Genomic DNA, 13,094 nt, shown 5'->3' on the forward strand with positions numbered 1-13,094 from the left:
TCTTCCCCTGCACCATTCGTGCTGCGCTCTGTGTCCTGGGGGAGCCTGCGGGCATCTCCATGGGATGGAGACCCCTGAAACAGAGCTGGTGGAGGGGCCTCAGCAGCGTTGGTGCTGCAGGGACAAGCCCAAAGGTGAACAAACCCAACCCAAACGCGATAGGAGCCGAGGCAGGGCCCTGGTGGCCGCAGCGCCGACATCGCGGCTCGGCCGTGGCCACCCCGCGTCTCCTCTCACCTTGGGCTGGATTTCACAACGGGAATGACTATTTATTGTCCCTGCCTGGGCACCAAATCCATGGAAATGAAGCAGAGAGGTGTGGTGTGTGCTTAATGAGACAGGAAATGTGTCAATGGTTGGGGTGATGATGGGGGGAGAAGGGGAGCCGAGGCTCTGGGAGCTTCTCCCCAGCACCAGGCTGGGAACGTGCCGTAGGACTCTTGGCTCCCATTTGTGGTTGGGAGACCGGCTCCTCGGCATGACGGGGCTGCTGGGAGCTCGGGAATTCCTGCAGCGTGAGGCAGCCTTGATAAGGACCGGGTGCAGATGGAAAACCCTTGGAGGTGGGAGGAAGAGCTCAGGCCAAAGGTGGTCGGTGCCCCTTGGGGAGCCGGTGTTGACCATGAGGGCAACGCCATGCAATGCGTTGTCCATGCTGGGAGCACCATCACCAAAGACCCCAAGACTGGTGTCTTGTTGTCACCCCTTTCCCATGGAGCAGTGCTCCTGACCCTGGTGGGCACCAACGGGGAGCCCCAACCCCATGGGGAAGTGCCTTGTGATGGCTCCGGATGGGACGTGGCTGCTCCGGGCTCCCGCACACGCCCTGGATGCCTTGTAAAAAGCAGGGCCTGGATGCGGTTGTGACATCTGCCAGGCCCAGGAGGATAATGAGAGGCCGTGATTCAGAGGTGAGCTGTCTGCCTGCAGGGTCCGGGAGGGATTCCCACCCTCCTGGGATGTTGCATCAACGATACGGGAGCATCGCGGTCGAGAGCCGGTTGCTTCCTCCCAACCGAGATTAGGAGGAAGGCGGTGGAGAGCCTCTGTGATGACACATGTGGGGTGTCCCTAAAGGTCCTCTGAGCAGGTAGCTCCTGCCCGGAATAGATCACCTCCTCCTGCGCAGCCTTAAATAGGCAGCTCCCAATAAGGCCCCTATCTCATCTTGGCATCAGATCACTGCGCCATGGCGCTGGTAGACGTACAAGGGTACAATTTGCTGGGACAATTAATTATGGAGGTGACTACACAAGCACAGCTACCGGGGGGGAAGAGCTTTAGCTGGCCCAGTACACATAGGGATGGCTGAGACCCGGAGAAAACCCTGCTAGGGGCTGGTGCTGATGCTCCCAGCACCCCAAAAAGCAGCCTCAGCCCCTTGCACCCTTGAAAACAAGTGGTTTTGGTTCAAATAAGTGATGTCTTCACCTTGTGGGGCAGCTCCTGTCCCACACCAGACCCATAGGGGGTGGTTTGGAGTAAGGGTGGGTGATGGGGATGCACCAGGGGATGGAGGAGCTGGGTTTTAGGGTGGTGCGTGGCTGGGTGGGAGCCCACCACCCCTTCCCCATAATGGGGTCCTTCAGCCATCGCCCCTCTTCCATGCATGGGAAGGAGCCGGAGCCGGGTCCTGCTGCGCGTCCCTGCTCGCACCGACCCGTCTTGGGTGTTGCAATCGCACGGAGCCATTTCCCAGGTGAGCTCCAGCCTGGGAACGCCCCGGGAACGTCAGGGAGGGGTGGGAGCCCCTTTAAAAGCCCTGCTGGGCCCCGTGCTATGGGTGCAAGGTGAGCAGAGAGCGGGTGCCGTCGGCTCCCATTGACCGTGCTGAGGAGCGGGGACAGACGGACACAGCGGGACCCACGCGGGCGCTGAGGTGGGGAGCAGGGAGCCAGCATCGGGATACTGGGCTGGGAATGTTCAACCAGGGACGTGCTGGTGCGTGTCGGGTGCTGGAATCCCCTTGAGCCCTTCGGCAGCTCCGAGTGCATGGGGAGGGGACCCGATGGGTGCAAGGGGGTGCGTGGTCCAGTGTGGGGCTCAGCAGCTTCCATCGAGCTCTGCTGCCTATGGAGGGGCAGCACATGGGGGGGGCCCTTGAATAGGGATATTTGCCTCCTGCTTTGGGCACTGGTGAGTGTGTGAGGATGAAGAGGCAGAGGTGAAGGAAGAAGGGGTCCACGGGCAGCCCCCTATGGGGACAATGTCCCATGTCCCTGCTTGGCCTCGGGGGCTCGTGGTGGGGCCGGGATGCAGGCAATGGCTGGAGCTGTGAGTCAGCACTGAAGCAGCAGCCACGATGCCCCGAGGATGGGCTGGATACTGGTGGCCAGGGATCGGTGATTCCAGTGTGGGGTCTGCACCCAGTGGGTGCAGGGGGTGGGTGCCAGCACCCAGGGTGCTGCTGCTGAGCTTTTGTTGGCCTGGGATGAGGAAGGGTCGGGGCCGGAGGTCTCCTGTGAGTGGCTCCAGCTCCCAGTACCCTGCAAGCTGGGGACGGTCCTGCAGGATACAGGCACAGCAAAGGCTTCCATGGGGACAGGGATGGCTCGGGAAGGCTCCCAGCCACGCCAAGGGAGGCAGGGATGAGCCTCACGTCTCCTGTCACCACCCTGAGGTGCCGACGTCCCCGGCCTGGAGCTGGATTGGGGAGGATCAGTGCAAAGGGAGAAGGGACCCGAGGCAAGTCTGGGGCACGGGGCAGGTCCTGCCTGCTTCCAGGATGGAGACACCCTCGTGGATGATGCCCCGGAGCATGGAACGTGCTGGGTCACCCCTTTGGGGCCATTCGTGTTGCCCCATTGGCTTCCTCCACTGCTGTGATGGTGGCCATGGGCTGGTGTAGATCAGCATGGATACTGGAATGGATGGGAACAACATTCCCAGCTCAGCCCATTCCCTGCCATCGGCAGGGCAGGAAAGAGCCGAGGCCGGACAAGGTGACGCCGTTTCCGTCCCTGCCTGCATCCTGGGCAGGATGCGGCCTCCGGCCCCGTGACGAGGCCCATCCTGTTGGGTCCATCCATAGGAACGAGCTTGGAGCCCACCGGGAAGAGAGAAAGGGGACCCGGGACATCGAGCAGAGAGGCAGGAATGGAGCCGGGCTATGGGGATGCTGTTGGCTGGGGGGGCTCGGGCAGATCCAGACCTGCCCTGGGCAGGGTGTTCCCGGTGCGGTGAAGCAAGAGGAGGGCTGGCCGGTAATTCCTGCCCTCATCCCAGCGCACGGCGCCTCCCTACGGAGCCCTGGGAAGCCGCGGCCCCACGGAGCCCCGGTGCTGTAATGACTGCATGGAGGCGGCCGCCCCGAGGGGCAGGAGGGGCTGATGGTGTGGGGCGGGTGCACGGAGCAGCGCCTGCACATGGGCACTGCTGGCTCTATGGAGCCCTTCCATAGAGGATGGGGTTTGCCTGTGTTGGGGCTTGCGGTGATCCCCATGGAGGGAATGGGTTGGGTTGGGTTGGAAGGGAGCTTGAAGCTCATCCAGCTCCATGGGCAGGGACAGCTTCCACCGGGGCAGGGTGCTCCTTGAGCACTGCCGGGGATGGGGTATCCAAACCTTCTCCATTCAACCCATCCCAGACTCCCACCACTCTCACAGGGAAGAGCATCCTAAGATCCCATCTCCCCTCTGGCAGGTTAAAGCCATTCCCCTTGTCCTGTCCCTGCATCCCATTGTCCAAAGCCCCAATCCAGGTTTCCAGCACTGGAGCTGCTCTAAGATCTCCCCTTCAGGAGCCTTCTCTTCTCCAGGCTGACCCAGCCCAGCTCCAGAGCCTCCTCCTCTGCTCTCCTCTACGATGAGCCCATGGAGGCTCCCCCATCCCCATCCCTGACCCCTAACCCGCCCCACAGGCAGCCATGGCCGAGTGCACGGAGCTGGAATGGGCCGTCCAGGTGCTGGTGAACAACTTTGACAAGTACTCGAGCCGCCGCTGCTGCTGCAAGAAGCCGCGGCGCATCAGCAAGAAGGACTTCCGCAAGATGCTGAGCTGCGAGCTCAACCACATGCTCACGGTGAGCTTGGGTTCATGGGGTGTCCCCCCCCCCAGCCCCACATCCCCCTTGGTCCTGGGGTGAGCCCTCTCCGTGTCTCCTCCCCTTCAGGACACTGGGAACCGCCGGGCGGCCGATAAGCTCATCTGTGACCTGGATGAGAACAAGGACGGGCGCATCAGCTTCGAGGAGTACTGGACCTTGATAGGCGGCATCGCCAGCCCCATCGCCCAGATCATCCGCCAGCAGGAGCAGAGCGTCAAGCACACCAAGTAGCCAAGCCCCCAGCATCACCTCCCGCTCCTCCATAGCTCCCTGCTTCTCCCCCCCCAATCCCATTGCTAAGCCCTGCCCCGAGCCCCAGCTCGCCCCCGAGCACCCTGGTCTCCCAGAGCCACGCCAGGGTGTGATGGGGTGGGAGTTGGGGGGTGCGAGGCCATGGCAGCCTTTGGGGGCCCTGGGCCGTGCTATCCCTGCCTTCATCCTCACCCACAAGCCCCGGTTGGGCAAGAAGCAATGGGTTCTCCTCATCCAGGACATGAGCTCTGTCCGTTCTCAGCCCTGCGGGGCGCAAAGCCCATCACAGCCCGGCCCCCCTTCCAAGTGATGGGGTTTTCTCTATGGGATGAAGGGTGCCTTTCCCCTTGCCCAAGCTGGTGAAGGCTCTGCCCTGCTGGTGTCCTTAGGGCTCGGGGAGCGGCGCGGTCCCGTCCGGCCAGCACCACCCGGGGTTATTTATTGCAGCAATAAAGAACGGAGGAGCAGCGGGTGATGCTCAGGCTCTGCCTTCCCTCATGCGCTCTGGGGACACGTGTGGGGCCGAGGGGGGGTTCTGTCCTCCCCCCGTAGCCCCCGAGCCACCACAAGGTGTCAGCAGACACCGCTGTCTCCCAGCCCCATAGCACCAAACCCATTGCCTGCGGCGCTGGGCGCGGATGCTGCTGCCCCACACCATGGGGGGAACCCTCTTCATGTCCCCATTGAGGGGTCCATCCGGGTGCCGCAGCCCCGCATCTATCCGCTGCCTGCCCCACATCCATGGGGTGCGCTGGGGATGCATCTCGGCACGCTGAGATCCCCATCACCACGGGATGGGAAAGGCTCCGTGGCCCTCCTTGCGCCGGGATATCCCGGTGGGAAGCGCGCTGCAGTGCATCCCTGTGATGTCCCCATAGCTGGCATCAGCCCAGCGCAGCAGCCCTGGCGCCTGCTGGGGATTTTCCACTGGGATCGGGCTCATCCCTGGCTCTGTGAGCAGGGAATCGCCCCCCCATGAGCCCCAATCCCACGGGAGCCCCTTGGAGCCGGGATCCCTTTCCAGCCCCATTCCCCCTCCGCTTCCCACCCGAAGCGGGAGCAGCACCGCGGGTCCGGGGCAGACCGGGGGTGTTCCCATGGGATGCGGTGATGGGCAGGGCTGCGGCTGAGTCATGGAGCAGGAATCCCGCTGGGCGAGGGCAGGGCTGGTGACTCACGGGCTGGTGATGGGGCTGCACCCACTGCTCACCCGGGATCGCAGGGATTCGGGATAGACCCTCAGGGTGAGGGGCAGGCAGCTCCCAGCTCCCCATTCCTGGCTGCGGACTGGATGGAAACAGCTCAGGATGTGCCCCCCCGCTTTCCCTGTGCAGGATGCAGGCAGCGGGGCTGGGATCTGAGCAACCCCTGTGTCCACGCTGGGTGATCATCCCCTCAGGCACGTTATTCCCGCTGCTTGGAGCAAGCAGGAGGGGATGCGTGGGTCAGGGACAGGGCTGCACGGGTACAGGGCTCATCCCATCTCTCCCCACCGCTGGGGAAGGCCTGGGGGGCAAGGAAGGGCTCTGAACCTGAAACTGGTCCCGTTCCCCCCCCGTCTGCCGAAGCCACTCACTGAGGTTGGTGCCATGGCTCCTCTGGTGCCCTGTGCCAGGAACAAGAGGATGAAGGACTCGGAGGACAAGGAAAACACCATGGACATCAATGGGGTGCTTTATCACGCTCTGCATTGACTTCTACACTGAAGCCAGGCAGCATTGAGCCCTATGGCTTGAATAAAAGCACTGTCACCTCCCCAGACCCTTGTGGAACACGTTAAGCTGCATTCGGGGGGTGCTTGGGACCATCTGGCTTGGAAAGGGACCCCTTGGTGTGGGGGACAGTGCAGTGATCCATGGAATGGGTTGGGTTGGAAGGGAGCTTGAAGCTCATCTGGTTTCAACCCAGTGGAAAGGACCCCTTCCGCTAAAGCAGGATGCTCCAAGTCCCATCCAACCTGGCCTTGAACAGTGCCAGGGATGGGGCAGCCACAGCTTCTCCATTCAACCCATTCCAGTGTCCCACCACCCTCACAGGGAAGAATTCCTTATATCCAGCCTGAACATCTCCTGTTCCTGTTTCAACCCATTCCCCCTTGTCCCATCACTACAAGGGAGGAGATGGGCTGAGATGCCCCATCCCCTTTGCTTGTGCCTCCATCCCCAGCCTCCCCCATGGGGCCTGGAGCCTCCCCCAGCAGCACCCAAACCCATCCACCTCTTCCTAATGGGATCACTCGGCTCAGTAGGCAAAAATGAGGTGTGGATGAGAGCACCTGCATGGAACAGCCCGGAGGCAAGGGGGCTCCATGGGCTGTGCCACCACAGCTGGGCTATAAATGCCCATCGAGCCCCGGCTGCAGCATCCGGACTCCTCACTGCTGCCTGGTCCCTGGTGAGTCTCTGCTCCCCATCCTCCTCCATCACCCCTTGTTGCTACCCCTCTGCAGCATCCTCGCTTGGGCATCATCAGCATCGGGGTGCTGGGAATTGGACCCGTCCCCATGCTGACCCCATCGCCGGTGCTCTGCCCTGCAGGCCCACAGGAGGCTGGCGATGGCGTGTCCCCTGGAGCAGGCGCTGGCCGTGATGGTCACCACCTTCCACAAGTACTCGGGCAAGGAGGGGGACAAGTACAAGCTCAGCAAGCAGGAGCTCAAGGAGCTGCTCAACAAGGAGCTGCCCGTCTTTGGGAGCGTAAGTGTGGGGACGCATCCCTTGGCTGTAGGGGCTGTAGGGGTGGGTGCAAACCAGCCTTGGGTCTTTCCATGGATCACACTGATCTGTGCATCCCTGCCCGAGGGGTGCAGCCCGTGTGGAGCCATGGAATGGTTTGGATGGGAAGAGACCTTAAAGCTTCTGCTAGAGCAGGTTGCTCCAAGCTGCGTCCAACCTGGCCTTGAGCACTGCCAGGGATGGGGCAGCTTCTCCATCATCCCATTCCGGCTCCCCATCACCCTCATAGGGGAGAACTGCCCCAGATCCCATCTTAACCTCCCCTCTCAGTTTAAAGCCATTCCCCCTTGTCCTGTCCCTGTACATCACAAAAGGCAGGATGAAGCCAGGAGAACCTGAGCTGGAGCACACTCAGACCCGAAGGAAACTTGGCTTTCTTGTGCTCACACCAATATTTTGCTTGGCAGAGAGAAGCCTGCTCCAATTTCACTGTTTTATACAGGGCTTAACCCTTAATTCCCTTTAAAATGGGAGGAGAGGTGCTTTAGCCCAGCTCCTTCTTGCCCAAGAGGCGCATTTGCTGTACCCATGCCAGCACACCCCACATCTCAGTATCCACCTGCATCCCTAAAGGCCCTTTCCTTCTCCTTGAACCCATAGGGATGGAAGCCAAGGCTTTCACACCCTTCCTTGTGAACAGTGGGGCTGGATGGGGAGCACCTCACTCATCCATGCACCCCAAACCCCCACTTTCCCCCCTCCTATAGAAGCAAATGGATGATGCCGAGTTCAAGAGGCTTATGAACGACCTGGACCACGACAAGGACAGCGAGGTGGACTTCAAGGAGTACGTCTGCTTCCTGGCCTGCATCACCATGGGCTTCAACGAGTTCTTCAGGGATTGCCCCTCCAAGCAGCACCGCAAGAAGTGATCCCAATGGGGCTTCCAATAAAGGCTTTCCCAAAGGCTGGCTCTGTGCTTGGGGTGACTCACATCTTCCTCCTGCTCCTGGGGTTTTCCATGGCGCGACTAAGCCCCAGGAAGCATCCATTGGAAAAGCCAGCCCTGGCTCCGGGCAATGGATTGGGATATCCTGCTGGCTTGGGGAGAGGCTTAATGCATGTTGGGGTCAAAACCGAGCTCCCCTGAGCCTGGCTTGGCTTAAAGCTCAGCACAAGCTCCCATTGGGTTTGGGGAGGGGAAGCAGGGCTGGAGGAACCACAGCAAGATGCAGGGGCCATGCAAAGCATAGAAGCCAGAGCGCATCCTGCAGGGAAAAGCTAAAGGAGACCCTGGGGATATGGATAAACCCATAGGGATCACCCTGAGCCCCCCCATGGGGCCATGGTGAGCACATCAGGCTATGACAGCGCTTGTAGAGCTCAGGGTTTGCCCCCTTCCACCCACGGCCGCAGCAGACGATGCTGCAGCCCCTCTCCAGCCTGCCCCATAGCCCCAAAGGAACCATCCTAGATCCATCAAACCCCATAGCATCGCATGGTAAAGAAGACCCCAAAGTCCTCCCTGAGCCCCAAACCTCACTTTGCCCCTTCCCAGGCTCTTTATAAAGAGCCCCTTGCAGTGATTTACACCACTTTGCACTGGTTAATAGAGGGATGGGGTTTAGGTTTGTGCCTTTCTCTTGCCAATATGGTCCTTAAAGAGCCCCCTGGCTTGGGGGGGGCTTCATCCCGTTTTCTCTCACCCTTCTGAAGCCTCATTTCCAGGCTCCCAAAGCTCAGCTTTAGCTCACAAAGTCTCCTTTTCCCATCCAAGTGCTTCAGTTTTAGGCTCCGGCTTAAGATATTTAGGCTCCAAGCAGCTTCTTGAGTGTCCAAGCTCTCTTTTGGAAGCTCCAAGCCCCTCTTAAAGGGCTCAGAGCCCCCTGTTATGCATTGCTCTTTATCCCGGGGGGGTCAGGGAGGCTTTGGGTGTTTATCAGGGGATTCCAAGCTCCCAGCTCCTGTTTTCCCCTTGCCACGTGCCCGGGGCACGCAATCACCAGCACCATTCCCCGTTACACAACGGGGCTCTTGTGACTCACGGTCCTTGCACTTAGGAGACAGAAACCACTGGCAGCCCAGTTAAAAACAGAACAAACCCCCCCCATTCCCAACCCAAACCCCAGCACAACAACAAACCCATGGGTAAACCCTGCTCGGCTTCAGACATCCCTGGGGATGCTGCCAAAACCACCTTGCCCTTTGCTGGCATGGATGGGATGAGGTGCCCCCCACTCCCCTGCCTTCATCCCTTACTCATAGGGATTCTCCTCTGCCCCATCCAACCCCACTGTGCTCTTTCCATCTACTCAGCAGTGCAGGAACAGGATGGTCTGGGGGGGGTCAGGGCAGCTCCTATGGGTTTTCCTCTCCTCCTTTGCCAGCCAATGTCCAGGCAGGCTCTGCATCAGCGTTGGTGCCTTCCCAACCAGACAGCGAGGGAGGCGTCCCAGGCAGGGCTATAAATGCTGCCTCATCCTGCCCTTCCCATCCTTGGCTGCTCCCTTTGAGCTGTTGGTGAGTTGCTTCTTCCCTCTTTTCCCCCTTTATCCTGCTCTCCAGATGTTGCTAAAGGCGCATCTGCCCCATCCCACAATGGGGTCCTCCTATAGAGGTTTCCCCCCCGGGGCTCCTGCTGCAAGGAGCTGAGTTTGGAGGCTGGGAAAGCTGCTTCCCCCCCACATTCTCCCCTTTAATATGGCTTTTTTTTGGGGGGTACTCAATGCGGGAGGGTGAAGCTAAGGGGGAAGTGGTGATGCAGGAGTGGGGCATTGAAGAGCCTGCAGTGTCTGTGGGGCATGGGGGTGCATGGGGATGCTGCTCTCTGTTCTCACCCACTGGTGCTGTTGGTGCCTCCAGGCTTGCTGCTCTTCCCCATGGCATCTCCCCTGGAGCAGGCACTGGCCGTGATGGTCTCCACCTTCCACAAGTACTCAGGCAATGAGGGGGACAAGTACAAGCTCAGCAAGCAGGAGCTCAAGGAGATGCTCACCAAGGAGCTGCCCAGCTTCAGCGTAAGTGCGGGGCAGAGGGTACCACATCCCACGATGGACCCCGGGATGCGGGGATGCGGCCAGATGGGATGCAAAACCCCATTTAACCCCCTTTGCTTGCAGAGACAAGCCAGTGAGGCCAGTTTACAGCAGCTCATGAACCATCTGGACTGCAACAGCGACAACGAGGTGGACTTCCAGGAGTACGTGACCTTCCTCGCCTGCATGGCCATGATGTGCAATGACTTCTTCCAGGACTGCCCTGATAAGATGCCGCGTAGGAAGTGAGCAGGGACCCTCCCGTTGTCTTCCTGATGCTCTTGTAATAAAGGATGCTTTCGACCCAGTGCTTCTGCAATGGTGTGTGTGTGGAGGGGGGTTGTTGCCCCAGGGACACTGGAGAAAATCCCGGTTTCCTTGGTTTCCTTTCCGTGTGAGCATTCCAAGCTCCGGATGGGAACAAGGAGTCTGTGCCCTTGTAAAGCACCCGTTAGGGTGAGTCACTGCCCTGCAGCCCTGATAACCCCTTCGTGGCCAGGCAAGGCAGGAGCTTCCACAGGGATTACTATTACCGGGTGAATAACTCCTTGTTTCAGCCATAATCACACGGGATCAGCGCCTGTCCCCATAGGGCAGGACCTGATGCTGGGAATCAGTCCGTCCCCCATGTGAATCCTCCTGGAGCAGGGTTTCCCTGCGTTCCTGCTCGGGGTGGGGCTCTGGCGTGCAGAGCAGAGACTTCCCCATGCACCCAAGCAGCCCTGCGGGTACGGCTCGGCACAAGGCTGTAGACACAAGGAGCAGCAGAGCCACGGCCCTGCCTTCCTGCTCATGTCTTTAAGGCTCTGTTTCCTCCTTCTGAGCTCCCACTGAGCAACTGTGGGCAACCCTGGGTGCTGAGTCCAGATGTGCAGCTGGATGCCCCCTTCAGATGTGCAGCTGGGTGCCCTCTTCCAGATGTGCAGCTGGGTGCCCCCTTCCAGATGTGCAGCTGGGTGTCCATCACTGGCAGCTTCACCCCTCTGCTCCCAGAGGCACTGGTGAATGGGGATGCCACAAAGGCTTCACCTCCTTGCCCCCTTCACACCAGCCCTGGGGCTGTGTATGGAGGCAGACAGGAGCCACGTCAACCCCAGGCACCAGCCCCAGCTTGCTCCAACATCCCAGTGCAGCACAATGGGGGGGATGTGGGGCAACCTCCTGTCTGCTTAGGGCCAGACCCATAGAGCTGGGTCTGAAGGGGCTTTGCCCAGGCACCAGGGCAAGGTAAAGGGTTGCAGAACATCCCCCTGTGTGGAGAGGGAGCGATGCCCCCCCCATCCCTGTGCTGCCCATAGCTGTGCCTTGGGATTGACCTGGACCATAACAAAGACAAGGAAGTGAAGTTCTAGGAGGATTTCACCTTCCTGGGTGCCCTGGCCATGAACTGCAGCGATGCACTGAAGGAATGCAGAGATAGGGCTGGGCCAGTGGCAGGGTGAGGGGTCCCGGGGTCCTTTTGGGGTCCTTTTGTAAGACCCTTGGTAAAGTTTTTTGTCCTTTCCTATATTATAAAGCTTTGTTGCTGCGTTCCTGGTCATTGGTGAACCACAAATAGATTAAACCCTCATGGGCTGCTCTTGCTCTTGCTGGGGGGGTGCTCATGTCCCCACTGATGGATCCTATTGGGTGCTGGTGATGTTCTTGCCCAGGACTCCCACTCAGGCGCTGCATCCTCACCTTTACAAGGGCTGGTTTGCCACGAGACTGGGGTTGAAGCTCATCCCATCGCTCCCCCAGATGGAGGGTGAAGGGGTTCTTCTATGAACCTCAGTTCCTGAGGTCCAGCGCTCACCCGAGCATCACTATTAGGGAATAAACCACGCATCCATCCCTCCAGCTCACTGGGACCAGAGGATGTGGCTGCACTGCCCTGGTGATAGGGACCCCCCCGCAGCCCTTGGCTCTCTTCTGCCTGACCTGTGTCTGAAGCTGCACTGATGCTGTTCAGGATCCCATCCTGCCCTCCTCTCACCGCCCTGCTGCTCTGCCCTCGGGGCTGTGCTGGCTCCATCCCTGCGGCACCCACATCCCAGCCCCACGGGCACTGAGCCATGGAGCAGATACCAACACCCAGAGCACCGGAGCGTGGGCCCCAGGGCAGGGCATGTGCCGGGAGCAATCAGTGTGTGGGTAGAACAATGGGTTCATACAATGGGTTGGGTTGAAGGGAGATTTAAGCTCATCCAGTTCCAACCCCCTTGAACACTGCCAGGGATGGGGCATCCAAACCTTCTCCATTCAACCCATCCCAGTGTCCCACTGCCCTCCCAGGGAAGAGTTTCTGCTTAAGATCCCATCTCCATCTCCCCTCTGTCAGGTTCAAGCCATTCCCCTTGTCCTGTCCCTGCATCCTTTGTCCCAAGCCCCTCTCCAGGTTTCCTGCAGCCCCTTTAGGCACTGGAGCTGCTCTAAGCATTCCCTTAAGTGGCTTCCATGGCAGCATGAGGACCCACAGCCCACACTTGTTCCTTCTTTCCTGCCCCACAGCATACACATGGAATGGTTGTGGTTGGAAAGGACCTTAAGATGATCTCCATGGCCACGTCTCCTCCCACCTCCCCACATCACACAGGCGCATCCCTTCCCACCTCCCCACACGGGTCCCGTCACCGATGATGCACCCGTGTCCCACTGATGCCCTGCGTGGGTCCCCTTCCCGGACAGGACGCGCCCGTCTCCATCCCACAGCCTGCCCCTCGGTCTTGCTCTTTGGCAAGGCAAGCTTTATTCTGGCATCAGTTCCTCCAACACCCGGATTAGGAGCTCATGGGGAGATGTTTCACCACCGCCTCCTTTAAAACCTTTGACGGCTTTGTTGGGCCAGACCCATCAAGCACAGACTTGGCATGAAGGGCTTTTGCATGCTCAGGTTCCTTTTCCCCTTTACCCCAAGACACACAAGCTTCAGCATCCCCTGTGTGCCAGGCACTGGGAACACCACGGGGTATCCCACATGTTGGCATCATCCCCCTGACAGTGGGAATGGGCAGGGATTGCCCCTGACCTCGGTTATTGTCAGGCAGCAATTACAGCTACCAGGAAATGCCACCTCCTAAGAGGGTTCCTGGCACTGGCTGTGTCTGG

The 13,094-nt window shown here is 59.9% G+C and overlaps 3 protein-coding genes across 4 annotated transcripts; all 3 read left to right on the forward strand.

Moving 5' to 3' along the window:
* The first annotated feature begins 1,735 nt into the window (after positions 1–1,735).
* On the forward strand, positions 1,736–4,414 carry S100A16 (S100 calcium binding protein A16). 2 transcript variants are annotated; one of them, XM_061359594.1, is made up of 3 exons: positions 1,736–1,879; positions 3,860–4,021; positions 4,112–4,414. In XM_061359594.1, exons 2-3 carry the CDS (start codon positions 3,866–3,868, stop codon positions 4,274–4,276), a joined length of 321 nt encoding a protein of 106 aa, XP_061215578.1. In that variant the 5' UTR covers positions 1,736–1,879; positions 3,860–3,865; the 3' UTR covers positions 4,277–4,414. The 2 variants fall into 2 exon arrangements, with proteins under 2 accessions (XP_061215578.1, XP_061215577.1); XM_061359593.1 differs by lacking the exon at positions 1,736–1,879 and adding an exon at positions 3,073–3,203.
* A 2,429-nt stretch (positions 4,415–6,843) lies between these two features.
* On the forward strand, positions 6,844–7,938 carry LOC133215454 (protein S100-A4-like). Its single transcript, XM_061359490.1, has 2 exons — positions 6,844–6,993; positions 7,740–7,938. The coding sequence occupies exons 1-2, from the start codon at positions 6,853–6,855 to the stop codon at positions 7,902–7,904; spliced, it is 306 nt and encodes a 101-aa protein (XP_061215474.1). The 5' UTR covers positions 6,844–6,852; the 3' UTR covers positions 7,905–7,938.
* Positions 7,939–9,376: 1,438 nt separating this feature from the next.
* Positions 9,377–10,314, forward strand: LOC133215455 (protein S100-A4-like). The gene is made up of 3 exons (XM_061359491.1): positions 9,377–9,492; positions 9,835–9,989; positions 10,092–10,314. The coding sequence occupies exons 2-3, from the start codon at positions 9,852–9,854 to the stop codon at positions 10,254–10,256; spliced, it is 303 nt and encodes a 100-aa protein (XP_061215475.1). The 5' UTR covers positions 9,377–9,492; positions 9,835–9,851; the 3' UTR covers positions 10,257–10,314.
* Positions 10,315–13,094: the final 2,780 nt, after the last annotated feature.

The sequence above is a fragment of the Neopsephotus bourkii genome, unplaced genomic scaffold, assembly GCF_033783945.1.
Source record: "Neopsephotus bourkii isolate Nb327-2 ecotype Australia unplaced genomic scaffold, CSIRO-AGI_Nbou_v1 NB_989, whole genome shotgun sequence".
NCBI classification, from domain to species: Eukaryota; Metazoa; Chordata; class Aves; order Psittaciformes; family Psittacidae; genus Neopsephotus; species Neopsephotus bourkii.

Coding starts and splice junctions, on each gene's coding strand:
- LOC133215454 (XM_061359490.1), top strand. CDS start 6,853: ATGGCGTGTCCCCTGGAGCAGGCGCTGGCCGTGATGGTCACCACCTTC. Junction 6,994..7,739: donor AGCTGCCCGTCTTTGGGAGC/GTAAGTGTGGGG, acceptor CCCCTCCTATAG/AAGCAAATGGATGATGCCGA.
- LOC133215455 (XM_061359491.1), top strand. CDS start 9,852: ATGGCATCTCCCCTGGAGCAGGCACTGGCCGTGATGGTCTCCACCTTC. Junction 9,990..10,091: donor AGGAGCTGCCCAGCTTCAGC/GTAAGTGCGGGG, acceptor CTTTGCTTGCAG/AGACAAGCCAGTGAGGCCAG.
- S100A16 (XM_061359594.1), top strand. CDS start 3,866: ATGGCCGAGTGCACGGAGCTGGAATGGGCCGTCCAGGTGCTGGTGAAC. Junction 4,022..4,111: donor AGCTCAACCACATGCTCACG/GTGAGCTTGGGT, acceptor CCTCCCCTTCAG/GACACTGGGAACCGCCGGGC.